Source organism: Phocoena sinus, chromosome 17 (assembly GCF_008692025.1).
Source record: "Phocoena sinus isolate mPhoSin1 chromosome 17, mPhoSin1.pri, whole genome shotgun sequence".
In the NCBI taxonomy this organism is placed as follows: Eukaryota; Metazoa; Chordata; class Mammalia; order Artiodactyla; family Phocoenidae; genus Phocoena; species Phocoena sinus.
In genome coordinates, this window is record NC_045779.1 from 41,035,538 (window position 1) to 41,062,998 (window position 27,461).

Consider the following 27,461-nt stretch of genomic DNA (forward strand, 5'->3'; position numbering starts at 1 on the left):
TTTGCCTGTTAGCTTGTGTGAGCTGGAAGCCACATGCAGAGTTCCAGAAGAGGAGTAGCATCATTTGACTTAGACTTTTTTTAACAGGGTTACTCTGGCTTCTGTGTAGGGAATACACTGAAGAGTGGCAAGGGTTGAAATGGTTGTGAAGCTATTGCAATACTCTAGGTGAGGGGCAATAGTGGCTCGACCTGGGTGAGGATAGTGGAGCTGGTGAGTTGTTGTTGAACAATAGGTCTATTTTGAAAATAAAGCCAACAGGATTTGCTGATAGATTGCATTTGGGGTGTAAAAGCAAGAGAGAAGCCAAGAATTTGAGAGGAGTCAAAATGTTTAGACTCAGCAACTAGAAGAATGGATTTGCTATTTACTGGGTTGGGCCCTCCTTATAAGAGGGAGGCAAGAATAGCAAAGGCAGAAGAAGGCAACGTGATGACAGAAGCAGGAGGAGAAAAGGCAATGAGATGAGGAGCCATGAGCCAAAGAACAGAGGAAGCTTCTAAAGCTGGAAATGGCAAGGAAATGGATTCCCCCTTAGAGCCTCCAGAAGGAACCGGCCCTGTCAACACCTTGATTTTAGCCCTATAAGACTCATGTCAGACTTATGACATCCAGAACTGTAAGAGAATAAATTTATGTTATTTTAAGCCACCAAATTTGTGGTAATTTGTTACAGCAGCAATAGGAAACTAATACATGATTAGACCTTTAAATAGAGATGCTGAGTAGCTGTTCATTATGAGTCTGAACTTGAGGAGAGAGGCATAGAATGTGAATTGGAGCTCATCACAATACACGTTTATTTAAAACCATGAAGCTGGATGAGAGCACCTGGCCAAGGTCATTTCTTCCATTCTTTTGGTGAAATTCAAAAGAATTCTGTCTAGAAATTCAACTGAGCAAGTACTTGGGCATTTCAAGTACTTGGGTGAGGAAAGAGAAATGAAAAACCTTCTGACTGTTTTTGACCACCCCGACATCTAAATATCAGGAGAGTGAGAAAACCAGCCAACAAATGAGAAGCCATATCCAGTGATGCATGAGGAGACCAGAGAGTCGACGGTCCCAGAAGTCAAGGGAAGAAAGTATTGGCAGGAGTAAGCAAGTGACAAATTCAGCTCCATCAAATATTCACAATTTAGTGCTAAGTGATCTCAATCTTGAATTTTTCGCTAACTTCTACAAAAATTCTTCGAGAGACAATTGATATTTGAGAGTGGGATAGAAAAAGGAGGCACCATTAATAATTATACCAAGACAAAGGATGTAAATTGGGACTGCCCAGGGCAAACAGGAATGTATGGTCCCCCTATTTGGCTTCTGTCTCAGTAACTGTTAAATAAATACAGTTTACTTCCTAAAGAAACATCTTTACTGAAATATGACTTAATATTTTGCTTTTGGCTTTAATTGAGGATCAATATTTAGGAAATAGTGTTAGGAAAGATATTTCTGCCTCTTTTATAAAACTGTTATTGGAGACTCTGTTCTTTATTATGTTCAGTGTTCCTCATAGAAAGAACCATGTGGTAATTCCTCTTAGAATGGAATGCTGGAAAAACTGTTGCTTTTTTCAAGGAGCTGGTGGTATCCTTTCTTTTCCTAGATACTGCGAGCTTCATAGTACATCGTTCTTGCCTCTTACCTTGGTAGCACGAGCTAGAACTGTTATATCTTCAAGTTGCAGTTACGGTATCATGTCAAATTTTCCCAGCTGTGACTTTCTTTCTCCTCAAATATTTCTTGAGTACCCACTATGTGCTGAGCTTTGTTATTTAAGCTACAGGTATGGCAGAGGTCCACACAGATTTGATCCCTGCCTTCATGGCATTTTCTTGGTTCTCAAGAGTTTACATACTTTTAAAATATGGTGTTAGTATCTTATAGGAAGCCTTGAATTCTTTCAAGAGCAAAGTAGGTATAAAAGACACATAGAATAAAGCGCAACAGTGAAGTATATTATTCAGATAGGGGTGTGGCGTGTTAGGAATGGAAGGCGAGGGGAGAAGTAGAGCATGAAGCCTTGAGTAGAACCAGAGCCTTGAAGCTCCTCATGTTTTTCATGAGGTTTCAGACCCACTATTGTGCTTTTGAGAGAAAAGAAGGCACGTTTAAGGAAATAAAATGATTTCTAAAGCTGCGTTTAGCATCTTTACTAATAGGAGTAAAGAGTGCTTGATCAAGTAAAGCATTTGAGGATATTGTCATAATCCAAAAATGCTCTAAGTGCTGTCTACTGGCTATAGAGAAAAGAGAATTAATGATTAATTGTGTTGTAATATGATATGCCCTAGGATTGAGTGAATATTTCAGTTCCAGATTATAAAGTAGCCTATTTTTGCAGGACGAGAAAATAAGTACTATATTTTTAAAAGAAATAAGCTGTCTGCTCATAAGAAGAGGAACTCCTTTCAGTTATAACCTTGGCTAGGGATTTAAAGAGGCTGCTGTAGTCTTCCCAGTCAAGAGAAGGGGATTGATTAGAAGTCAACCAGAAAGCACTGTCCTGGCCGGTAAGACCCCACCATCAAAAACAAGAATCATGTCTTTATGTTTATTAAGCATGCAACAGTGTCAAAGAAGAAAGGTCAAACAAAGGAAGGGATCCTCTTTTAGACAATTTAGTTCTTACACTTTGATAGCACCATAATGAGTACAAGAGGAGACGGGGGGATACCATGCGACGGAGGAGGTTGAGAGGGATAGAGAATGATAAAGGCAGAGACAGCTGCTTTCACAAAGCCAGCTGTGTTGGAGATGTCTCTTCTACAACTGCTTATTGAAATGTGTGTGAAACTAGTAACATGAAACACTTGGGCAATATATTCTGTTAAAGGAATCAAAATTTAATTGTGGAGACTTTGAGTCCCACTGATTCCAACTATTGATTATGTTGCTTCAACATGCAGCAATAAAATTAAAAGCTGAGATTGACAACAAGCTGCTATGTAAACCATTTTTTAAGTCTGTCTACCAAATACCCTGGATATTGGATTGTTTTTATTCCTAAAAGAAATGTAAATACAGTCATAGTTCCTGTATAATATAAGTAAAATTTAGCCTAGGTATATTATTTCTTTTAGCCTAGGTTTATGCCATATTTTCAGCCTTCTGACTCACTGTTGTTACCATAGTGACATTTATAGAGGGATCGTGTGTTTTCCATAAGTTTAAGGGCTAGCCACAGACCTTAAGTAGCTCCAGAGGAGAATTCACTGAGATCTAGAGTGCTTCGAACAACGCTGTGAAAATTGGATTGCCTGAAAACACAGGTTTGTCTCACAAGAGAAACCTTCTGTGCACACGCAGAGAATGATAGGGCTGGAAAGTGATCTCCGGAAGCCATTTATTCTGTCCCATTTCCCGGCAGCGTGGTGACTAAACCACAATAGGTGTCTGTGATTTTCGTACTAATGTAACTTACCCAAGACTGCCTGTTCCCCCAAGCCACAGCCAGTTTAGCTGTCAAACAAAAATAACTTATGGCACTCTACCTTGTCATCATCCCTTTCCTGGCCCTCCCCTGGGTCCCCAGGGCTGTTCAAAACTGAATGCTGGGGCTTCCCTGGTGGCGCAGTGGTTGAGAGTCCGCCTGCCGATGCAGGGGACGCGGGTTCGTGTCCCGGTCCGGGAGGATCCCACGTGCCGCGGAGCGGCTGGGCCCGTGAGCCATGGCCGCTGAGCCTGCGCGTCCGGAGCCTGTGCTCCGCAACGGGAGAGGCCACAACAGTGAGAGGCCCGCGTACCACACACACAAAAAAAACTGAATGCTGGAGACTGCCAGAAATAAAAGTCTGAACCTCGGGGTAGACCTGACCAGAAAGTAAAACATATTCTTGGTTTTGCACAGCAGGGAGAAACCTCTTTACCTATATCCCATCATGATAGGGATTTGAGCTAAAGCTCCGTGAAGCAGCCCCGCTCCAGTTACACCCTTTGAAATGGGAATTCCAGGGTCACTGGCAGCACTGGAGAAGATTATTATAGCAACTCAGCACATGGTCTCATAGGATGATTTCCTTTTGAGAACTCGTTTGTGAGCCTACCACCTGACCAAATAGCATCACCACCATCGTCTGTAAAATATTAACATTTACCGGAGCGGGGAAAATGGTACCGACACTGATTGCCCTGTGTCGGGGGCGGAGTGGGCGGGAACCGTTTACTTCTTTGAAGACTGAACTGAGGAGGCTACGTGATTAATTCGAATAATTAGGAGTCTCTTTTCCTCGTCAGTTGATTTTGGGGATTCCAATTTTAGTTCAAAACCAAAGACAGGTTACCTAGGTTATCAGAAAATAAAAGCTTTGAAACAAGAAGCTGCATTTGGGAGGAAAGGAAATGTTGAACTTGGGTCTATATTTCCGAAGAAGAATTATCTGGAATTTTATAAAAGCAAAGAACACAGACATCATCCCTGTGTTTATATGAGGAAGTAAGCGTTTGAAAACATGCAATACGTATTTTAGACATTGTTCTACTTTCTAATCTTGCGTTGCTCCCAAGGATTGCTAATGGTTACCAAATTGTTCTTTGGCAGCGTAAGCTGACGCTTAAAAAAAAGAAAAAAGGAAAAGAGGTGATAGGATGTGATTCTAGCACAGGACAAAGTTATGAATCCTCAACCCTGAGCAGATATTAACTAATCCAGCAATCCCAACCTGGAGGATAGCCAGGAGATTTCTCTGCATCACATTATGTCCGTTACATGGCAATGAAGGACAGTTTCCATGGCTCCTAATAAAGAGATGTTTCTCTTTACGAAGAGAGCAGAGTGAAGGGTTAATAAAGCATTCAATCTCTAGAAGTAGGTTTCTCCCTACATCCTATAACCAGGAGGATGGATATCTTGTTTCGTGTGCTGAAGTGGGTTGAATGAAACCAGCATGGCTCTGCTCTGCCTTCACTAGCTATAATCAGCTTTTCAAGTCTACACTATGTCCCCAGTGACTGATGGCACAGTGAGGAACATGTTTGTGACCACACATTCCTGAGAAGCAGCAGTTCTGACAGCCCAGTGACCCGACTTATTCATTCCCGTCTCTTTGTGCAGAGACATTTTGTTTTCCAAGCTCTTTGGCCATGTGCTAACGATTAGACAATGACTCCATAAATGAGGAGAAAAAACGGTGTCATGGACGGTGGGTGGTTTGTTTTCTCAGTTCTTTATTGAAAACATATGGAGATGTTTATATATAAATAGACAACAATAGACTGCTGCCATCACGTTAGCCGCAGCTAATAAAATTCTACATGAATAGAGATCAAACTTGTGTCTGCCTACGCCAGAATTCTGGTTTACTGAGATCTGCATATCCTATCTAATTTGGGTTGAAAAGATGTTTTGTCGTTTTACTTTTTATTCCTAGTTGGAAGGAAATGGTGGCCCAAGGGTGTTGTCCTTGTTTTTGTTTCATTCTTCTCTTTGCTTAATCAAATTACTTTGTTAGCAGGGACAATAAATTCTGTCCAATCAGACCTTGTATTGTGATCACGCAAAAATATTTTAAACTCTATACATCTGTTTCACTACAGTCTTTGTATTTTTGAATTAGAAGTGAGGACTTGTGGCCCGACAGCTGGAAACAAGCAGCAGCAGACAGGGCAGTGGAGGGATTGAGAACACAGGCTTGGGGAGGCAGACCTCCGGGTTTGAATTCTGGTAACCACTCACTAGCTAGGTAACCTTGGGAAAGTTAGTTAACCTGACTAAACCTCAGTTGCTTCATCTGTGAAATGAGAAATGTGGCACTTATAGAATGATTGGGAGCATTACATGGGAGAAGCTGTAAAGCCTTTCATACAGTGTCTGGCATGTAGGAAGCACTGCAAAAAAGCTACATATTATCATTGTAAGCAGCTAACAGAATGGTTTATATGGAGGCCATCCTTGAAAATCTGAGAGGTACTGATGTTTAGTGGTAAGACCAGTAACAGCAACTATTGATCAAGTGCTCGTTATACGTTGGGGTCTACATTGCACTCTTTCTTACAACTCCATGAACTGGGTACCAGTATTATCCCCATTTCATGGCAGAAGAAACTGAGGGGTTACACAGACTGCCCAGAGTCACAGAGCCCATGATTGGTTAATCTGACGGGCAAACCCAGTCTGAATAATCCCAGAGTGCACACTTGTTATCAATCTGCTAAAAAGGCTGCCACATAGACAGCGTCTGGCACCTTTGAAATCTCCTTTATTTACATTATTCTCAACATTCCCATTAACATCTTGGCATTGCACGGTACCATTCACAAACTGTGGGGTGCCCTGTCCCAGGGACATCTGTTCATTTGCAGTTGAAGAGGGTCAACAAGGCTTTAATGCATATTTTGTTAGGAGCCCTGACAAGTTCAGCTCGCACACCACTTTCACTTTTGGTCTACAAATGTCTTTTCTTTGAAGACCCTCAAAGCTCCATATGCCCAGGCTCATTGTTCAAGCCTGGAAAAGAGCATTTGTCCCAGCCTACAGATGGAGAAGCCAGAGGCCAAGGTGACATGACTTGGGGACAGAGGGAGAGGCCAGTCAATCCCCTCAGCAGCCTAGCATGTCAGTTGCTGAGTCAGGAATGGAGTCGAGTGGGTCCAGGGCTGTGTCCATCTCACCAGGCTGATGGCCAAACTACTGACTAGCTCTACTTTTAACTAAATTGTATATAGTTAGGAGCAAATTGCCTAATTTTCTTGTTGGAAGGATGGGATCTTCCAGAAATATGGGAATCCTCACATACATTACCCAACTGTTTTTATTTGCAGATCTATTATGTTATTTCTTTTCTCATTTTTACAGGACAGGGAGAGAATTTGGGGCGGGGGGCAGCAGGGCACATAAGGGGACAGGGTTAAGACTGCCAAATTCATGTCAACTTGCTCACGTAGCACCAATGTGCTAGTTGAACGAGCCCTGAATGTAAGACATTAATGCAAATATTTTGCATGTTATTAACTCTAATGATGCTACCGTCATGCAGTAGCCACAGCTGAAAGCAGAGGTGGTACTTTTTATCATAAATGCCTTGGGTCTTTCTCTGATAATCACCATGAAGACAGAAATTCCTTAGAAGTAAAAGTGGAAATATGAACAGGCTTCTGCTTTGTTAATCTTCTCATCGTCATCAACAACAACAAAATGATATCCCAGGGCCATGAATTTCAGTCCTTTAAATGTTGGCAACATCCTCCTTTAGAAATGAAGGGTACTGTTCTTGCCCTTGTAACAACAGTACCCTTCCATGGCAATAGTTAGGAAGTCATTGTAAAAACATATCTGTTTTACAGGAAAAAAAAATTTATGCAACCCTGAAATTGTTATGTTGTAAGTGAAAAGTCATTCTAATTCAAAACAAGCATGGCCTACTACTTACTTCCTCCCGTGCCAGTGGTGACAGGGTGGAGTTTTGGAAAGCACAGAATTTCAGACCCACCTCTCTCATTTGCCAACTGTGTGACTTTGAGCAAATCACTTGACTTCTCTGATCCTCAGTTCCTTTTCTATAAAACAGCATCAACCATAAAACTGCTCCGTCTACTTTATGGATTATGGAAGAAGATCAAAGGAGACTGCAAATAGGAAAGCTCTCTGAAAGCACTGTAAAAATATTATTATTGATATTTACTAGGTGAATAATGAGGATGACAGCTTGGGAATAACTCAGCCGAGGTAGTATATGGTCAGTCTGGAAGAAGTGAATGGGTCCTGGGGAACAGCTGGCCAGGCCAGTTTGAAGGACCTTAAACTCGCAAGTCTTAGGGCAGTGTGGCAATTTAGCTGTGCAATCTGGTGAGAGGCCCTTATATTCTAAGCTCTTGCTGTGACAATACTGGCTACGTGGAATCACTGTGTGCTTTCTTACCAGACTTTATCTGGAAGAAGTTTACACACTAGTGGCCTGACAGAGTTGCTGGGGTTTAGATGCTACAGCTGTACCCCAGAGAGAAAAGCATTTCATGTGTTGTTCTATTTCCTCCCTCCCTGGGGATTCAACAGATGGAACAACAGTGGAATCAGAAACCCAAGACAAACCTGTCAGTTTGATGCCTTTAAGCCTTCACAGAATTCACAATTAAAATAAGATAGAATATCCATCTAGGGGGAAGAAGTGCAGAGAAATAGGCCCACAGGTTACACCTTTTTTTGTCTAAGCACGGCTAATACTATCCGGAGGTCCCCACCATATAAAAGGAATTGTATCTGGTACAAGGTAGGCTCTTAAGAAAATTGGTGGAAAGAATATTATTGCTAGTAGCAATAATTGAGTAATTTTTATATGGAGTTTTATATTTATTTTCATTGAATTTTAAAAAAAAACCTTCCAAGTCAACTCAAATTCGGCAGATTCCAAGATGAGTCATCTTGCATCTCAGAACTGTTAGGTAATATGCAGACTGGATCCTAAGTCGAGCAGAGCATGTGCTTTGGCAACAACTGGTGAGGAGATAAAGTATTTGGTTATTGTTTTTTTGATAACTTCCAAAGAGAAAGCAGAGAAGCAACAAATATGACCTAAACACTTCTCTCTTTTGTTAAGGCAAATATTTCCAACTACAGCCTCGTGATGGAGTCTGACCTGGGGACCTTCTTACCCTCTGGGCTGCAGTTCACCGGCAGTGACAAGGCCAGGGCCATCGTGGAGGAGGTCATGTGCCTGCTGGAGCCCATCAATGTCACACAGGTCTTTAGAGCTGGAGAAGGGACAGACATTAACTTCTGGATCCAAGCCGGAGTACCTGGTAAGAGCAATAGATGAAGTTGGGGTTCTTTACATACTGCTACCAATTTAAAATAAAATTTCTGTTCTAACATGCCACAGTAGATACTTGTAGGTCATTTAAAATATGGAAACCCTTAGGGCTTCCCTGGTGGCACAGTGGTTGAGAGTCCGCCTGCCGATGCAGGGGACACGGGTTCGTGCCCCGGTCTGGGAAGATCCCGTGTGCCGTGGAGCGGCTGGGCCCGTGAGCCATAGTCGCTGAGCCTGCGCGTCCGGAGCCTGTGCTCCACAACGGGAAAGGCCACAACAGTGAGAGGCCCGTGTACAGAAAAAAAAAAAAAATATATATATATATATATATATATATATAAACCCTTAGCTTTGTCCACAAGGTATAATCTGATGTTTTCCAATATTGGGATAATAATACTCCTTTTATTTATTTACCCATCTGTCTTCTCTTTCTGAAGTATATGTTCCTCACTCCAAGAGATTCTGATTTAATGACTCTGGGATTGTGCCTAGAAATTGCTTTGTTTTTTGTTTTAAGCAGGTGTCTGGTAATTGTAGCACAAATGATCTCCTGACCAAAATTTATGAAATAGAGTAGAAGGCAATTATTAATACTAATATCCTTCTAGTTCTAGTCCTATGCTGCAGAAAGTTCTCTGACCCAAATAATTCCCTACCCAAATCCATGGTATCTGAAATTTTACCATTAGAGATTTATTCTTTGAGGTTGGGTACTTCTTGCTAATCATATTTTCCTAATGCAGAGACTACTTTACGAGGTTGGACATAAACTAATTTGCCCTGATCAGTGATTCATCAGGTTGATATTTTTAAGACAAGTCCTGGGCAGGGATGAAATTATGTAATAGGAATAGGCCTGGCGGTTACAGGACTAGAAAGGACAGCAGTCCTAAAGAAGACAAACATAGTACTTCACAAATTTGCCCTAGACTGGCCGTGAGAAAGGGTTATTGATGATATTAGACCTCTGTGACCTGGGGTTGTTCCCTCAACACCATTATCTCCATAATCAAAAACACTGTTAAAGAATCTATTTGCAAATTATTCTGTACTTGTATTATGCAAACAGGAAGTCCAGCTTTTGAATAGTTTTAAAATTATGGTTTCCAGAACCATTTCTATGGCTACAAAACATTTCACAGGTTTTAAAAAAAGTCTCTCTAGATCCACCCCACTCCGGCTTTTTTGTTTTTTAGCCTGCAAAATAGACTTTACCAATAGCATACTATATGGATTTAAACTTTTTAAAAAGCTCATTCTTTAGATATTATAGATTAATGTTGCTAATAATCTTACATAACTAAAAATAGAAGGAGCTCTTCTTTATTCTAAGACAAGAAACTAAATTCTCTCCAAAGGTTTGTGTATATTTTAACCATATTGTGAAATATCTTAAAACAACATTTTCATTTTCAGTGGGTCATCTAGACAGACATGAGACTCCCTACATATACGTTTTTAATCATGATCAAGGTCTAGGCGAAGGGAGTTTGCCCTTTAAGTCCTATAGAACGATTTTGTTTGAATTTTAGATTTTTCCTGACCCTTAACTTTTTCAATAAGAATCTTGGTAAAATTTCAGAAAAGCTAAGTAAGTTTGCTGGGGATAGAGGTGAGGAAAAGACTGATGGATTGTGGGTGAATTCGAGTGAAGACCGGGGGTGCTTAAAGGGGAGGTGAGGAACTGAAGCCTGGACCGAAGTAGAACAAAACGTGTGCTGCCTCCTCCCAGCTAGTTTTGCTTCTGTTGCACTGGATCAACAAAAGAGAATCGGCTCTAGCTTTACTCCTTCCATGTAGATACTCCATAAGAATGGTTCTATTCGGAATTAACAAGTTGATTTGATTGTCTTCACGAAGGCAAGACGGGCTTCCCCTCTTGCCACAGTGCCGTGGGGAATTTGAGCCCCCTTGTGGTTGCTTCAGCATTAATGCGAGTTCTAACTTACTGAACTAGTTGTCAGACACACGGTTAGGCTTTTTGAAGACACCGTCTGTTTGATCTGTACAACAATCCTAAGAGGTAAGTGCAATTATTCCTCTTCTTCAGATGAAGAAACAGACTCAGAGGGACTAAATGACTTGCCCAAGTCTCTCCGGCTCTTAAGTGTAGATGTCATCCTGAGAACAGGCCACTTTGGTTTCAAGGCTGGTGGCCCCTTTCCCACAATATGCAACAACACAGGGGCGTCTGGAATGCTGAGATGGTCTTCCAAATCTATGGCAGTGTCTGAGATGTTTATCTTACTCAGCTCTTGCTTATGCAAAGGATTTCAGTTCATTCCTGCTCCAGAATAATTTACCCCAGGGGAAAGGAGTTTGTTATTGTAAATAATTACTTATTTCTTCTCGCATTCTTTGTTCCACTCCCCTCTCTATCTCTGTAGATCAGGAAGGTTTATATAAACTTGGTAGCTCATTTAGACTGCAACTAATGTTTCCTGGAATTCTTTTTTATTTCGTTTAGAGTATTGTAAGATGGAACCAAATTATTGCTGTTTTTCCCTATTACTATTGAAGCTATCTTTTGATATTTCAAGTTTGGGCTCTTCCTGGAAGAAATAATGGAACTGTTTATAACTCTTGTTACCCGTTGAAAATTTCAGGGACTTTAGAAAAAAGATGGAGAACCATAGTTAATCTGAAAAAGAAAATAAAAATATACTAGTTGTGTACTCTGAATTCTTGAAGATATGGTAAGTTACAGTGAGTTAAACCTAAAGATAGGATTCAAGATACTAATTAAGTATGAGTTAAATAACTGCTCACCTAACTTTTGAAAAATTAATGAGAAATACTTCCACACTCCATTCTTCCTTTCTTCTTTCTCTTTTTCTTTCCTGTCATCCATTGAACTAATATTTATTGAGCTCTTACCATGTCCTTGACCTATCAAATTTCTGTAGTCTGATGACTGAGCCCCAATTTTTTAATGTTTCATGTATACTCAATATCAAAATACTAATTAAGAGCACAGATAGAATTAAAATTCAACATGATTTTCATAAATTATAGAAGCCAAATAGATAAATTTATGAAAGGATCATCTTTGGAGAGGAGATAGGATATCCTTCATCCATCTAGGTGATGTCCATGATGGACAGGATAACTGTCAACATAAGTATAAGGCTTTGGGGGGAAAAGTTAAAAAAATAACAGATGTATTTTCCACATAAACTCCCTGTTCCAGATACCTTTATACTCCAGCCTTCTCCCATTTCTACCCGCTTCCATACGCCTTCCTATTTTCTCCTCCAAATCCTAAATGCTCTTTAAGTCTCACTCCATATTCATTGGTGACCGCAAATCCATCTTTAACAGGCCCTGGTGCTGTGTTGCCTTTCTGAATTTCTAAAACACTTCTGTAGCCCCCAGTCTCGCACTTGAATCACACACAAACTTTCTTGGGTTACTAGGAATTTCCGTGCATCCCGCTTCCTGTACTCAGTGATCAATTCTTTGAGATCAAGGTCAATGTTTTCTACTTCTTTGCCTCCTCTGTAGCTCTTAGTTTAATTTTGGGAAACATTTAAATTCTTGTAAATCTCACAAGAGAAAAAACAGAAACATAGAGGTAATTGTTTTCCCGACAGGCTTTGGGTCCTTCAGCTTAAGACTGTGGAGAAAATAAAGGATGCTGAGAAAACAGACAGAAAGATAGAAAAAACGACAGATGGAAGAACAACATAAATTAAGGAGGCTAGAGCAATTAGGATTATTTATTTACAGGAGTAAAGACTGAGAGAAGATGCTGAGTCATATTTTCTAGTACATTAGTGCAATAATACACATAGATAATTTACCACATAAAGTGGCAAAATTCTTGTTCCCTGACTCTGTCAAAGGTAATACAAGAGCATGACTCAAAGGAGTCCAAGAGGGATTTAGGTTAGTCTCTATTGGCCCCAGATAGCAGAGAGGCCTTCAACCTTAAACTTTTGCCTGATCCTCCAATTATAAGCTCCAGGTTGGAATGACAGGAATCTATTTCATTCTGAACATGTCAGTAATAAGATATGATTCATTGCTCTCAGAGGTCCTTAATGCATCCTTCTTGAACACCTCTCTATAGGAACTCTTCTATAAAATATATTGATACATTAATGTAAAAAATGAGATGCTCTCACCTGAGGCAGTGAGCGCACCATGGTTCCATATCTACCAATGAGTTCCTTCCTCTGCTTCAGAATCTGAGAGGCAATCTTTTGCTGATGATCTCAGCAAGTGGTAGACAGTGCGCTGGGAAGAATTAGAGTGTGTGTTCTAGCTTCACAACTTTGAACTTCATGTGCCATCTAAGGCAAATGATGTAAGTTTTCTCAGCCTCACACATTGATTATTAAGCATTCTTTTTTTTTTTTTTGTGGTACGCCAGCCTCTCCCTGTCGTGGCCTCTCCCGTTGCAGAGCACAGGCTCCGGACGCGCAGGCTCAGTGGCCATGGCTCACGGGCCGAGCCGCTCCGCGGCATGTGGGATCCTCCTGGACCGGGGCACGAACCCGTGTCCCCTGCATCGGCAGGCGGACTCTCAAACACTGCGCCACCAGGGAAGCCCTATTAAGCATTCTTATTACTCATCTGCTGTATGGCACTTGGGAATCAATAGTAAAGATAGACAAGATCTGTACTCTCACAGTCTATACAGACTAGTGAGTGAGACTTGGTTATCTCATATGCAAAGTAGGTATGGTCGCCACCAAGCCCCACGTGCGTTCCTCCTCCTTCTCTGTCCCCTGTCTCATTGACTGCCACCACCTCCCAGAAACCACACAATCATCCGGAACATAGAAGCAAATACTCTCAAGTCCTGTTTACTCCAAATTCCTCCTATTTTCAAAGCCCTTTCCCTTCTCTCTACCCCATACACCTTGTCTCAGGAGTACTCACTGATTTTCCTATAGCAGCCTCCTACTAACATATCAACCTGCATTCTTAGTTCCCTTCCATCTAACTGGCTCACTGCTTCCAAAGTGAACTTTCTAAATTAAAAGTCAGACTATCAGTTGGGATGCTTTCGGCTGCAAAATATCCCAGAAGCTGCAACTTAGAACAGTAGTAAGGGGATTTTTAAATTTACTTGAAAAAGAGCTCTCGAGTGGGTGGTTACAGAATGCTTAATTTAATCATCAAGCACATCAGAGACCCTGGCTCTTTCCACCTTTCCACCGTGCCGCCCTCAGCATGCTGACTTCTGTCTCCCCGTGGTCCCTAGATGGCTGCAGCTGTCCCAGGCAACACATCCTCACACATAGTGCAGTAGTGGAAGAGAGAATGTCTATAATGGCCAGTCCTTTTTAACAGTAAGACAATCTCATCCAGAAGCCCCAAAGCAGATTTTTTCCTCAATTTCATTGGCTGTGTTGGTGGCAATGGAGTAGAATTACCAAAATTGGATTATATTGATCGAATTTTACTTCCTGGGTCTAGGGTAAAGCTCAGCCTCCCCTGAAAATGTAGCCTCCTGATGTGTGAGAAAAGCCGGGATTCTTTAGGAAGGAGATGAGGCTTCCCACTGATAAGCAACTAAGAGTAGCGGCACATCTGATCATCTCTCCTCGTTACTTGAAGTCTCCCCATTGTCTTCAGTGTCAGGTCTCTGTTTAGCATGGAATTCAAGGTCCTTCTGGTTCCACCCTGGGCTAATGTACAGCCTTGCCTCTCGTGGCTGCCCCACTGCTCTCTATCCATCTCTTACTCATACAAGTTTCATTAATTGAGGTTCCGGTGCACCCTGTGTTCTCAGCTTCCTAGCCATTGGACCTGCCCTGTTCTGTCTTCTTCTCCAGCTAATTCCTGCTCATCCATGATTCAGCACCTATTTCTCCTCTCACAAGCCTTCTTTGATCCCCAGCGGTCTGGGTGAGTGAACCTTGAGTATGTTCCCATAACCCCCTGTTTACCTCTCCTCATGGCACTTACCCTTTTAGAATTGTGATTGATTGTGAATGTCTCATAGTTTCCAGCACCTAAGAAGAAGTGCCTGGCCCTTGACAAAATGTCCTGAATCAAATGCTGAATCAGTAATGTCTAGGTTTGTAGGAAGAGTTAGATGATGTGAGAGAGGTTTGTAAGCTGTAATGCCATAATATAGGTTGTGATTACTTTAGTAATGACTTTGCTTCACTGAGCTGTCCTCTTTTCTTGTATATTGAATTGTTTTTAAAATCACATTTTAATTTCTTTCATCTTTTCATAATAGCTCAGACTCCATAGTGAAGTACCAAATATGCAGATTACTCAGAACTTCCTTCTTGTGTCTTTCTGATACCTTACATGGCATTAAGCAGAACTAAATGAAAACTTTTCACTTCTACATCTCCAAAGGCCTTTCTTTTAAAATTTTCCAAGAAAGGAGAAGATCAGGACACAAGCAGGAATGTAAAGTAAATTGAAGGTTCAACCTCTGGACCCAGGACTCATACGTTTTCCAGTCACCAGATGGAATAGTGCCATACAGTAGTTCTATGTCCCCTGCTGTCTCTAATTAAAAGATGCCTCCTTGATGGTGAAAAAGCTCTGTGCTAGTGATGTTGGAGAGGTTGATGCTGCATGGTGAGTAGACCTCACCCCACTGGGAACATGAAAAGGCACTTCCTGGTTTGCGACTATAGCCCTTCTTGAAATAGCCTAGCAGTTTCATTCAATCAGCAAGCATGTCTTGAGTGCCTACTGTAAACCAGGCACTCTACACGCTGAAGATAGAGCATGAAAAAGACTTACCAGCTCTCTGCCCTTATGGAGTTTACATTATAGTGGGGAGTGGGGAGAGGACAGTAGGAGGAGACAAACTATAACAAAGAAATCAAGAATGGAGAAAAACATTAGAGAGTGATAAGGGTAATGCAGAGTATTATAGCAGGTGGCTGCCTCTCACCTCTAACTCAGGTGAGTCAGAGCTCTTGCTTTAATACTCATCGTCTGCTGTATGCTAGATAGGTGTGTATAACATCCACATCAGTACCACACTATTGGGAATTGCTCATCAGAACAGCTAATAATAACAGCTAACAGAATAAGCTTCTCATGTTCTTTCCTCTTGCAGTAGGCCTGCTGCAGCTCCAGAGAAGCCATTGGGTATCTTGACCAAAGCAGGCTGGGCTCATACCCTGTAGTATGACTGACAATGGCCTAGAAGGAGAGGGCATTGTTTCTACCATCGGGCAGTTAGTCATGCACTGCCTTCTGAAGTGTCTTCTGTTGTTGCCCAATCTGTTATTTAAAGCACACATTTTCACTTTAAAGTTAATATACTTTGTATTTTATCTCCTTAACTGTATTGAAAACCAAGAGAGTATTTTATTCACCCTTAAATACCCAATACCTATTATTGCCTGGAACATAATAGGTGTCCAATAAATGGTTACTGAGTAGATGTATTTGATTTTAAGATGAACATACAAAAGAATTAAGTCACAGAAAAAGGAAATTTTGGTACAGCACCAAGATAAATAACACATGCAGAAAGCGGTAGGAACTAATAGGGTAGAAGAAAGGAAAGGCCTGGAAGAGGTGAACTGAGCTGGAAATGGAAGGATTTGTAGTGTCAGAAGGGACAGAAGGGGCGAGAAGGGCATTCCTGGTGGCAGAAGTCATGTGAACAAAGGCAGTTGTCCCCATTGGGGACAGTGGGGAGAGTGGCTTCATAGGGCAGAGGAATCCACTTGGAGAGCAGGGGGTGGTAGGTACAGTTGAGTACCTCTGGGTCAGATGAAGAAGAGACATAAATTTCTGGTGGAAACTCTTGTAGTTGATGCAAAGTCACCAGACATCTTCAGGAGAAGGTAAGAGCAGGGTTTTAGAAGGGAATCCGTAAAACTCTTGCCAGGGGGTACACTGTCACACCCAAGTAGGAGGCTCAACGTGGGAAGACCTGGTGTGAAAAGGGAGCTTCAGGAAGTAGCACAGGATTAGAAACAATTACTTTAGAAAATCAGAGGATAGTGCTAAATTATTGCACTATTCTCTGCACTATAGTGACCAAAAAACACTATGACTTAAATTTCTCTATCTACGATTTCCCATGCCTGCTAATAATGTAGCCTAGAAAAGTTTCACTTCCCTGACTGCCCCTTTCAAGACCTCAAGGCTGGTTCTTCCGGGTTCCCTTTCCTATGCATTTGACTTTCCATCAGTTTCACTTAATACTTTACAGATGCTCTAATTGACTCCTTATGTAACACTTCATTCAACAGGTAGCCATATTATATACAAACTGTGGAGGATACAAAAATAAGATATGGCCCCTTTTCTCCAGGAGCTCACTATCGAGGACTGACTGTGATTTGGTTTACATAATAATCATGAAGGAAGACTTCATCAAGGAAAACCAAATAAAGCTACACTGAAATTTTCTAAGAAAAAAATCTAACATTACTTGAAAACCAGTAGAGTACAAGGAAGTAGGATTTCAGAATATGTTTCCTCCACGTCAGCTATGTGAACTTTGTCTATCCCTACTTTAAGTGATTAGAGCCTGTAAAATTCAGTATGGCCTGGTATATTAGATGCTTTTAAATATGGTATAAAATTTTTATTACAGAAAATTTCAAACATATGCAAAAGTGAAGAGAATAGTCTAATGAACTCTCCTATATACTCGTCACTCAGGAATTTTTCATCCTTGGGCAGGCTTACTTCACTTACACCCCAGTCACTCCTCTATGCCAAGATTATTTTGAAGCAAATGCCCAACATCATATCATTTTATATCATCTCCTTTGTAAATATTTTAATGTATCTCTAAAAGGTAAGGAGATATACATTATATATATATATATATATATATTAGGAGGAATAATAATATTGTAGTCATATATTATTCCTCCTAAAATATTTTACAGTAATCTCTTAATATCATATCCAATATATCGCCAGTTTTCAAATGTTTCCAGTTTCCTCCAAGCTGCATTTTCCTTCACAATTTTCTTGTGTAAAACAGGATTCCAGGGACTTCCCTGGTGGCGCAGTGGTTGGGAGTCCGCCTGCCGATGCAGGGGACACGGGTTCGTGCCCCGGTCCAGGAGGATCCCACATGCCGTGGAGTGGCTGGGCCCGTGGGCCATGGCCGCTGAGCCTGCGTGTCCGGAGCGCTCCGCAGCGGGAGGGGCCACAGCAGTGAGAGGCCCGCGTAACGCAAAAAAAAAAAAAAAAAAACAGGATTCCAATAAGGGTCAAACAATGCAATCGGTGGATGTGGTCGATGTCTCCTAAGTCTCTTCTAATCCATAGGTTCCACCTTCATTTTTCTTCTTTCTGCTGCTTGTTTGTTACAGAAACCAAGTACTTTGTTCCATGGGATTTCCTATAGTCTGGATTTAGATAATTCCTTTTCTATGGAATCATTTAACATGTTCCCACTCTCTTATATTTCTGTTAATTGGTAGTTAATTCTAGAGGCTTGATCTGATTCAGGTTTGTTGTTTTTTTTTTAATTCTCAGGGGCAAGAATACTTCTTAGGTATCGATGTTTATTTCCGTTATGAGTGATGTCTAGTTTTCTCTCTTTTTATGATATTAACTGTCACTGAAGATTATTCCAAGATCTGTTATTTCATTGGGGGTTGCAAAGTGGTAGCTTTGATTATTAGTTGAAATAATTCTATAAAAAGAACTCTCCCCCCATTGACTATCTGGTTACTCGGAGGTACTTTTGTGTAAGAAAAGTAGGACATATGTTTCATTCTTTCCATTTATTTACCTATTTTTAAAATTATTAGTTGATTCCCTAGTACCCTTCAAAGATAACTGATTGGGCTAATTTTTACTATCATAATTTACTAATGGATTTAAAAAATATAGATGTGCTTCATTCTGTTGTAGTAATTATGCTTATTTATGCTCAAAATTGTCCTATTTTTGGCCAATGAGAGCCTCTTTAAACTGGTTCCTGAGTTCTTTTGAAATGCCCTTGTAGTCACTGACAGTGTCCTAGCTTTCTGATGTGACAGTGTTCCAGGCTATCTTGTGTATTTCCTGCCCCAGATGGAATCAGCTATTTCTCCAAAGAGCTCCACTTTCTTCTACTAGGTCACTGTATTTAGAGACCACAGTCTGAACACTAAGTATGCTTATTGCTACTGGGTTGGTCATTGTTTCTAAGTCTTTTTAGCAGATAGAACTAGAATTTCTTCTTCTCTTAAGAAAAAAGATATTGTGGGGACTTCCCTGGTGACACAATGGTTAAGAATCCACCTGCCAATGCAGGGGACATGGGTTTGAGCCCTGGCCCGGGAAGATCCCACATGCCGCGGAGCAACTAAGCCATTGCATCACAACTGCTGAGCCTGCACTCTAGAGCCCGCGAGCCACAACTACTGAGCCCACGTACCACAACTACTGAAGCCCGTGAGCCTAGAGCCCGTGCTCTACAACAAGAGAAGCCACCGCAATGAGAAGCCCACACACCACAACAAAGACCCAACGCAGCCCCAAAATAATTAATTAATTTTAGAAAGAAGGTATTGTGAATTATATATTTCCAGTTCAGATTGAGGACTCCAAAGCTGCATTTTACCTCACTGGTGTCGTGTCTGTGTCTCCTTCTTCCTTTGCCAGAAATCCTGGTTCTTAGTGCAACAGCATAACCACTCACTTGCTTTCTCCCACAGCACACACAGTAGTCTCAGAATAACAACACCACACAACCAACAACAGCGTGATTATTGAAAATGGTTTGTTTACTGCAGGTTCTTTTTATGTCTTTAGGATATGTTATATATTCCACTAGAGATGTACACATTTCTGTTAACCTATAATGCAAGTTACCCTGAATGAAATATCATTTCCACCTTTCATATTTTTGTCTTAAAATCTGAAACTAGTGATTTCTAGAATGTTTAAATGCTTATTTATAATTTTTCTTTATAAAGAGAGAAAAAGGTTACAGACAGGACTAGTTGTAAGACTTATTAAAATAATTACCTTGGAGTGTCACAGTTGGATCCTCAACACATACATTGCCTGTTCTTTCTCATTAGAGCTGACTCAGACAGTTTCATTCGTTCATTCATTCATTCATTCAAGAAATATCTAGTAAGTACTACATGACATTCAGACAAGGGGAATAAAGAGGGAATTTAATACGTGTTGAGCGTCTTTTGTATGTCAAGTATTATTTTAGCTGCTTTACGTACATTATCTTATATAATTTTATAAGAACCTTTTAAAGCATACATTAGTAGTCTGTAACCAATTTTCAGATGAGTCAGTTGGAGCTCAGGGAGTCTCCTTTGTCCAAAGTCACAAAGATATTAAGTGGAAAAGCCAGAATTAACATATGGGCCTGTTTTATTCCAATGTCATATACAAGGTTCACTCTCTATCCTCAAGGAGTTAATGGAGGGTTTAGACACAGGAAGAACAAAGCACCGTAGGAGTCCAAGCAAGAGAGGAATTAAAATTATGGGGCATCACAAGAGAGGTGGCATTTCACCTGATTTTCCAGAAAGAGTAGAATTTTGTTGGATGGAGAGGGACTGCGTTGCACATGAAAATACGGAGATACACAAAATTGCATAGGCAAAAGAGTTCAACAGGTTCTTGAAATGATGAGTAGTCTGGTTTGGCCAAAGTTTAGTTTAATATAGGGAAATAGAGCTAAAAACTGAAGAGGTCCCTTGGGACCCCAGTTGGACCCTGAACGCGATTCAAAGAATTTGAGACAGCCAGAAACTTTTGAAAGTTCCGAACAGGAGTGAGACATGATGGGGCTCAATCCCAGCCACTGAGTAGGCTTCCTCTAACCCCCAGCGTCCTCCTTTGAGAGACTCAAGACAAAAACCAGCTTCATAGATCTGCACATCTCGTGGGTTGGTCTGCATGTCTTCTGGCAATTTCTTGCTAAAATTGCACTTTTTTGGATGTTTTGCTACTTGACGTTTTGCCAAATTAAACTGTACAGTTGGAGAGACTTGGAATAGTCCCATATGATATTGCACTGTGATTGGCAGGGGTTGCTGGAGTTCTCAGATATTAACAATGAAGTCTTACTGTAATTGGACATAATCTGCTTGTTGAACCTTCTTTGAGTCAAAGAAGTCTTCACGTATTGTGACAAATCATCAGTTTCTTACAAGAGCTCTACTAAAAATATGCTTATCAATTTAATTACTTTAATAAGCATAGGATCATGGAAACAACAGGAAAAGCATCACAATTCAAGAGATTTTGGTAAAATTGAGTTCTGACTGGGTAAGGACTTTTTACTGTAGAAATGAGTTATATCTCAGTGTGTACAATAGACTCCTTAGTCTGGGTACTTTCATTGGCTTAAGATCCTTCCTTTGCTCAGTATTAAAGTCCAAAAATGACTACTTAACCTGATATTCTTGTACGTTCCCCTCATGGGAATTTCTAACACAGTGAATTAAGTCTCCCTATTATCTCATTTTTATAGGGAAGTGTGAGATTGCATAATTCATGGTAACTAAACTTTCTTTTACAGTATGACATTTGCTATCTTAATTGTCCTTCCAGTTCGTAATGCATAAATCAAATATGGTTGAGATCTGTGAAATCTATTAGTTGTGGATCGTTTGTAATCTGGCAAGCTGTTGCCTATAATAGGACTAATTATGATGTCCTCAGTATTCTTTCCTTTCTTCCTTCCTTCCTCCCTACTCCCTCCCTTCTCCCTCCTTCCTCCCTTCCCCTTCCTTCTTCTCTCCCTCTATCTGTCCCTCCCTCTCCTTCTCCTTCTCCTTCTCCTTCCTTTCTTTCTTTCTTTCTTTCTTTCTTTCTTTCTTTCTTTCTTTTCTTTCTTTCTTTCTTTCCTTCCTTCCTTCCTTCCTCCCACCCTCCCTCCCCCTTTCTCTTTCTTTCCTCCCTCCCTCCCTCCCTCCCTCCCTCCCTCCCTCCCTCCCTCCCTCCCTCCCTCCCTCCCTTCCTTCCTTCCTTCCTTCCTTCCTTCCTTCCTTCCTTCCTTCCTTCCTTCCTTCCTTCCTTCCTTCCTTCCTTCTTGTTGTAATGGCTGAAATAGTCTCCTGACAATTGAGAGAACAGAATCCTATGTAGAGATAGGCATGGCTTTCATCAATACCCAAAACTACCCAGTTATGGAAGGTTTAAACCTAAGTGGAACTGTTTGCTGGACACATCTATACAAAATCCACATTTTTTGCAGAAATAGCTTATTAGGTATCATTGATGCCATATTTAAAGAATGAAGGTACTCACAGATATCATTTTAATATCTTTAGTCCACCCTGCAGTGCAAAGCACAGATGGAGGGGTCAGTGATTCCACACTCACTATTCCTGACAGAAGATTTTATCTGAGGTAACTGTAGTCATGTGATATGTTACCTTCAGTTGCTGTAATTTCTCATCTGGTATTGGTGTAGACCCAGATATGTGTTCAGGTTACAGGTGTGGTTCACACCCTTGACTGAACTTTAAAATCACCTGGAGGCTTCTAAAAATATATCAGCACTGACGCCCCATCTCCAAAGATTCAGATTTAACTGGTCTGGCTGCAGGGTCACAACAGTTGCACAAGTTCAGGGAGTACATTTACCATAGAACATATTCATCGCTCAGGGCCCGCAACCTCCCAGAGCACAAGTCCATGGTGCTCCATGTGAAAGATGCCTGCTGTACTTGTGCGAACTTGGGGCCGGAGAGAGGGCTTGAGCACACCTGTTTTTAGAAGCCCCCCAGGAGACTGCAGTATACAGCCAGACTTGAAAACCATTTTGAGGTAAAACATAGCCTAGATGTTAAGAGCATGGATTTAGGAGTCAAGCAGAAATGGACTCAAAATCTTACTCTACTACTCTCTAGCTGTGTGACCTTAAGAAAGTCATTTAACCTCTCAGAACTTCAACTTCTTCGTAAATAAAAGGGTGATACCCGCCTTGTGTGATTATATTCAAGAAGAAAATAAAGACGATCTGAGTGAAATACTTGGCACAAAGTTAACTCTCAAGAAGCCACTGTTATTATTTCAGTTATTAAAGCATAATTTCTGTATTAGTCCAGACTCCTTCAGTACTAAGTGACAGAAATCTAACCCAGACGACCTGGAGCAAAATGGAGAATCTGAGCGAGCCACAAGAAGAGTAGGGCTGGATTGGGTCTTACGGACTCCAGCAATGGGATGCTGTTAGGACACGTACTCTCTCTCTCTGGTACTTATTCCACCTTCTTTCATGGTGCCTTCATTCTCTCAAGCCAGCTGTCCCCTTAGAGGCTGAACTATGACCTTATGCAGCTCAAAACTCAAGACTTACATCTTTACAGCCTGTTAAGCACAGAAGAACCAAGTAATTCATCACATCCAACTCAGTTGGGAAAATCACAGTAGCCCAGCCTGGCTCCTTTGTTCATCCCTGTTGTCAAGGTGTGTAATCCTTAAAGTGGGGAGAAGTGGTGGTGTGCAGATGAATGCAGTAACTACCTTTATTTCCACTGTTGAGACCTGATTCAAAATATATAAAATACATAAAACTTCTGCCATCTAGGATCTCTTAGCAGATAAGGAAGGACGGCAGTGAAGTCCCAGAAGCAATAAAAAAAGCACCCTGAATTTATAATACCTGTTCTCTCAGCTCTTCATGACCTAAGATGAGTTTAGGGCAAGAAAAGCATTTGCTAGACTTTTCTGGCCCAGTTTACCTGAGACACTCAGGTGGCCAGGCAGATGCGGAGCTGGACACGTTGATGCCACACTCCCAGCAATCCGCATGATTGAACACCTGAAGTGTTCTCTCCTGCCACCTCTACCCCACGGTCTCTCCTCACCTCTACAGATGGGAAAACTTAGGAGACTTATTTATGGGAACACAGTCTACAGATGCACTGTGTATTTATCCAAGAAGGAGGCAATGAGGAAGAATGTCACTACAGACTCAGAGACATCCTTTAACATTTGAATTGTTCTGACCACTTACCTCACATTTGTCTTAGAGAGGCAGCAAGTGTCATAAAGGAGGAACAGGCTTCATAGTTTTATAGCAGTGTGGTTTTGACAAGTCATTTAACTTCCCTGAGCTTCAGTTTCCTGATCTGTGAAATGAGGGCAGTAATATTCCACAGGACTATTGTGAGAATTGAATGTATTTGATAAGTGATAACGTATTTGAAAGTCAATTGCACTCTACACAGTTGATCTTCAATAAGTGGTTTCAGTGTTTGGGGTTTAGTTTTATATTTTAAAAACTTACCGAAGAGGCCTTGCTATGAACATGCTTTCATGTATTTAGACCCAGTAGAGAGGGTGACTGGGCATATAGTTGAATATTCTAGGACATACTGCAAAAGATGCATGAGTATCATTGCTGCTCACTGACCTTTGGGTCTTAGCATCTTACTTCGTGGTCACATAAACGAGTGACGAAACTGCTGGCATTCACTTCAAGTGACCCTGATACTTTACTGGTTCGGCGGCATTATTTAGGAAGGCACCTGACTCACTTCATTCTGACATGGTGAACACTGCAGAGAAGAAAGCAAAGAAGAAAAAAGTCAAATGTTAATACCATTGGTAGCTCTTCTGTGTCAAATGATGCTTCTGGGAGCCAAAGTAAATTGGTTATGGGTGGATAAGAGTTGGTGGGAGGATTATATAAGTGAATGTGTAAAAGCCAACTGGCTCGTGGCCAAGGACACAGATGGCATTCTCATTGACTCTCTTGGACAACATCAAGCTCTAGATTCTGTGCTGTGGACCGACTGGGTATTCTCTGTTGGCAAGGAGCCTCATCCCAGACAGTGATATTCAGATAGTACGCATCAAAAATATGTATATAGTAGGCATCTTCTCTGACCTAAAAATGGGGGAATTACCTTTCTAAGCTTATACTAGTGTTAAGACTCCATAACCTAAAGCCCATATTTTTCCAGAAGTGAAAATTGCTTTTGGTATAAAGCAGAGATGATTCAAATGAAGGAGAATGAGATTACCCCTGCCTTTTAGGAGCAAGAGATTAACTAGCACAGAATTGCCTATATCAAACAAACATGAGTAAAGGTCAGCTATGGATTTTAAATTGTTCAAAAGATTGTTACTTTGACATGACTAAAATGTAGGGAACAAATTGATGAGAAGATCTCAGCAGTGAAGGAATGTATTTTCTTAGTATTTTTTAACATCTGGTCTTGGTACAATTTTATTTCAATTTCTGCTAATACAACCACATAAATGCCTGATTTAAGTCACTTAAGTATCCCGTGGCAACGTGATCTTGTGCTTCTCTCTTTCATTTCCTTCCTGTCCCTCCCGTTCTTTTTTCTTGAGAGAATCAGGAAGAGGTTTCCCATTTCTCAACTCTTGAATCTGTTTATGAAAATTGGAACTAAACAGTTTAACACAATTAAGCAGGATGCCTCATTCATCAAACCTTCATTTTTCTAAGACTCCAGCCTGTCAGTCACCAAAAAGCGTGTGTTAAGTGGAAGCTGTGCTTCTACTCTGTTGGCATGCTACATCTGTTGACAATTACAGAGGCACATATGATGCCATTCCTGTCATGGCATGTGCTTCCTTGTGCCTCTGGTCACAGGCCTTCAGGGACATTTACAAAGTGTGTCCTGGAACTAAAGAGTTTAATTTTGCCTGCTAATGTGTTTATGTATCTTGTAAAGGAACTAATCATTCCCTTTTGCTTTCCCTTATTATGGGGTGTGTGTGTGTGTGTGTGTGTGTGTGTGTGTGTGTGTGTGTGTGTGTCTGCACCAGAAAAGAACCATGCCATATAATAAGCATAAAGACCTTTTTCTCATACCCACCCACCTTTCTTGTAAACCGCTGCTTTTATTTTTTTATTATTATTTTGTCAAATAGCATATTTCTTGGCTTTTCTTGGATTTTATCTGTTTTTTGAATACTACTGAATTCTGATTTCATATTTAGTCAAGATTTGGATCAGGTTTTTAAAAAATATAATCCATGGAATTATAAGTCACTGGGATGCCCTCTGGAGTTATGCTTTCTTTCTTTTGGATCTCTAATTGACCTGTGAGCATATAGCTTTTTGCATTCTATAAGCCATATTATTCAGGAAGTATCTAGAACCTAGAAAAGTGGAGCTGAATTTACAAGTCATCTATCTAGGTATTTTATTGCTCTAAGCGTAGTACCTAGAATATTTGGCAATGTCCAAAGTATTGACCTTTTTTCCTGCTTTCATTCAAATATTTAGCACTGGGTATGCATGACTATAGGAATACTAATTTTTTTTTTCATTTAAAGGAGAGGTACTGATTTGGGATATTGTGAGTACCTCATTAATATTATGAACAATTAAATGAATTCTAGTAGAAGAGCTACCTGAAAGAGAGCTAGAAGATAAAGAAGTTCAGACTGAATTTAAAGCCAATGGTAGTTTCATCCATGGCGATTAATGATGTTTCTTAATCTTTAAATATCAAGTGTGTTGTAATGCTTAATTATCCTTGATATCTAAATGAATTACCACCATATTGGAGAAGAGTGGAAGTGACCTACAGATTCTTTAGTGCTTATTGAAGAGGAGTAGCTTGAAGAGTTTGGAGAATTCTACAGAAGAGAGGAAGCTGTTAGAACCAAGGTACCACCTTCTTCAAATGGGGAACACAGGATGCATGAGCGTGCCTCTTCTCCAACATTAAGTTTTGCATCGGTTTGCTGTTAAACTCAAGGATTTGTGAAGGAAGCAATTCTAATTGCTTGGCACTTAAAAAACTTGCTCTGTTAGAAGTATTTTGAAAATTTGATTGCATTTTGAGTCACGCAAGTGTACCTGGAATAAATTTTTGCTGTATGCCTAAATAATCTGTCATTTAAATGCAACTATAGAATTCTCAGAGGAGAAAAGGAAGCTAATATTTATTGAGGATCTACAAGATATTACATTCATTGTTTTATCTTCTCTTAACATCCATGAGTAGATATTGCTGTTTCTGTTTTACAGATGAGGAAACAAGCTAAGACTGCCTAGGAGCATTTTCCTAACTAACATGAAGTGTAGTACAATCTGAAACCAGCCCTGTATGATTGCAAAACCTGTTTTCCTTCTCTGCTATCTTCACATCCCTGAGATTTTGTTGAAAACAGCCAAGAGTGGCAGCTTCTTAGTTCATGTAGGCTTTACGATCAGTGCAGCCTAATTGGCCAAAGACACACACCCAGCCTCACACCTGCAAATCAACTTGAGGACTTACTGATCTGGATTTGAGCCTGAATTATACCATATATCAAATAATGCTATATCCTCTCTCTAGTTTCTGCTTTGTAGCCAGCTTAGAATGTCTCAAAACTCACATTGTCCCAGGGGAGTACTAAAAGTGTTGTCTTATGTAATTAAGTATATGCTGTGCGGTTTCATATTAATTAAATTCATGGCGCCTAAATTAAGAATCCTTCAGGTTGGCTCTTAAAGTGTGCTCTATCTCTGGTGTGGGAAGAGCCCATTTTGAGACGTTTCTACACAAAAGGAAAGAAAGCAGCCAACATTTATTGTTTCAAGCCCTTTTAACTATATCCCCAGACATAAGAGGAATCTAGTTTCTATGGGAGTTTTTTTTTTTTTCTTTTTTTTAACATCCTTATTGGAGTGTAATTGCTTTACAATGCTGTGTTAGTTTCTGCTGTATAACAAAGTGAATCAGCTATACGTATACATATATCCCCATATCCCCTTCCTCTTGCGTTTCCATCCCACCCTTCCTAACCCACCCCTCCAGGTGGTCACAAAACACCGAGCTGATCTCCCTGTGCTATGTGGCTGCTTCCCACTAG

General features: G+C 40.6%; 1 protein-coding gene across 2 annotated transcripts in view; it reads left to right on the forward strand.

Annotated features, from left to right (window-relative positions):
* The window catches only part of CPQ (carboxypeptidase Q), a 478,941-nt gene that overhangs the window by 392,452 nt on the left and 59,028 nt on the right, over window positions 1-27,461 (forward strand). For both annotated transcript variants that reach the window (XM_032609957.1, XM_032609956.1), the window contains exon 8: window positions 8,532-8,733. In XM_032609957.1, coding sequence (XP_032465848.1) covers window positions 8,532-8,733 — 202 coding nt within the window. The remainder of the gene's footprint in view (window positions 1-8,531; window positions 8,734-27,461) is intronic.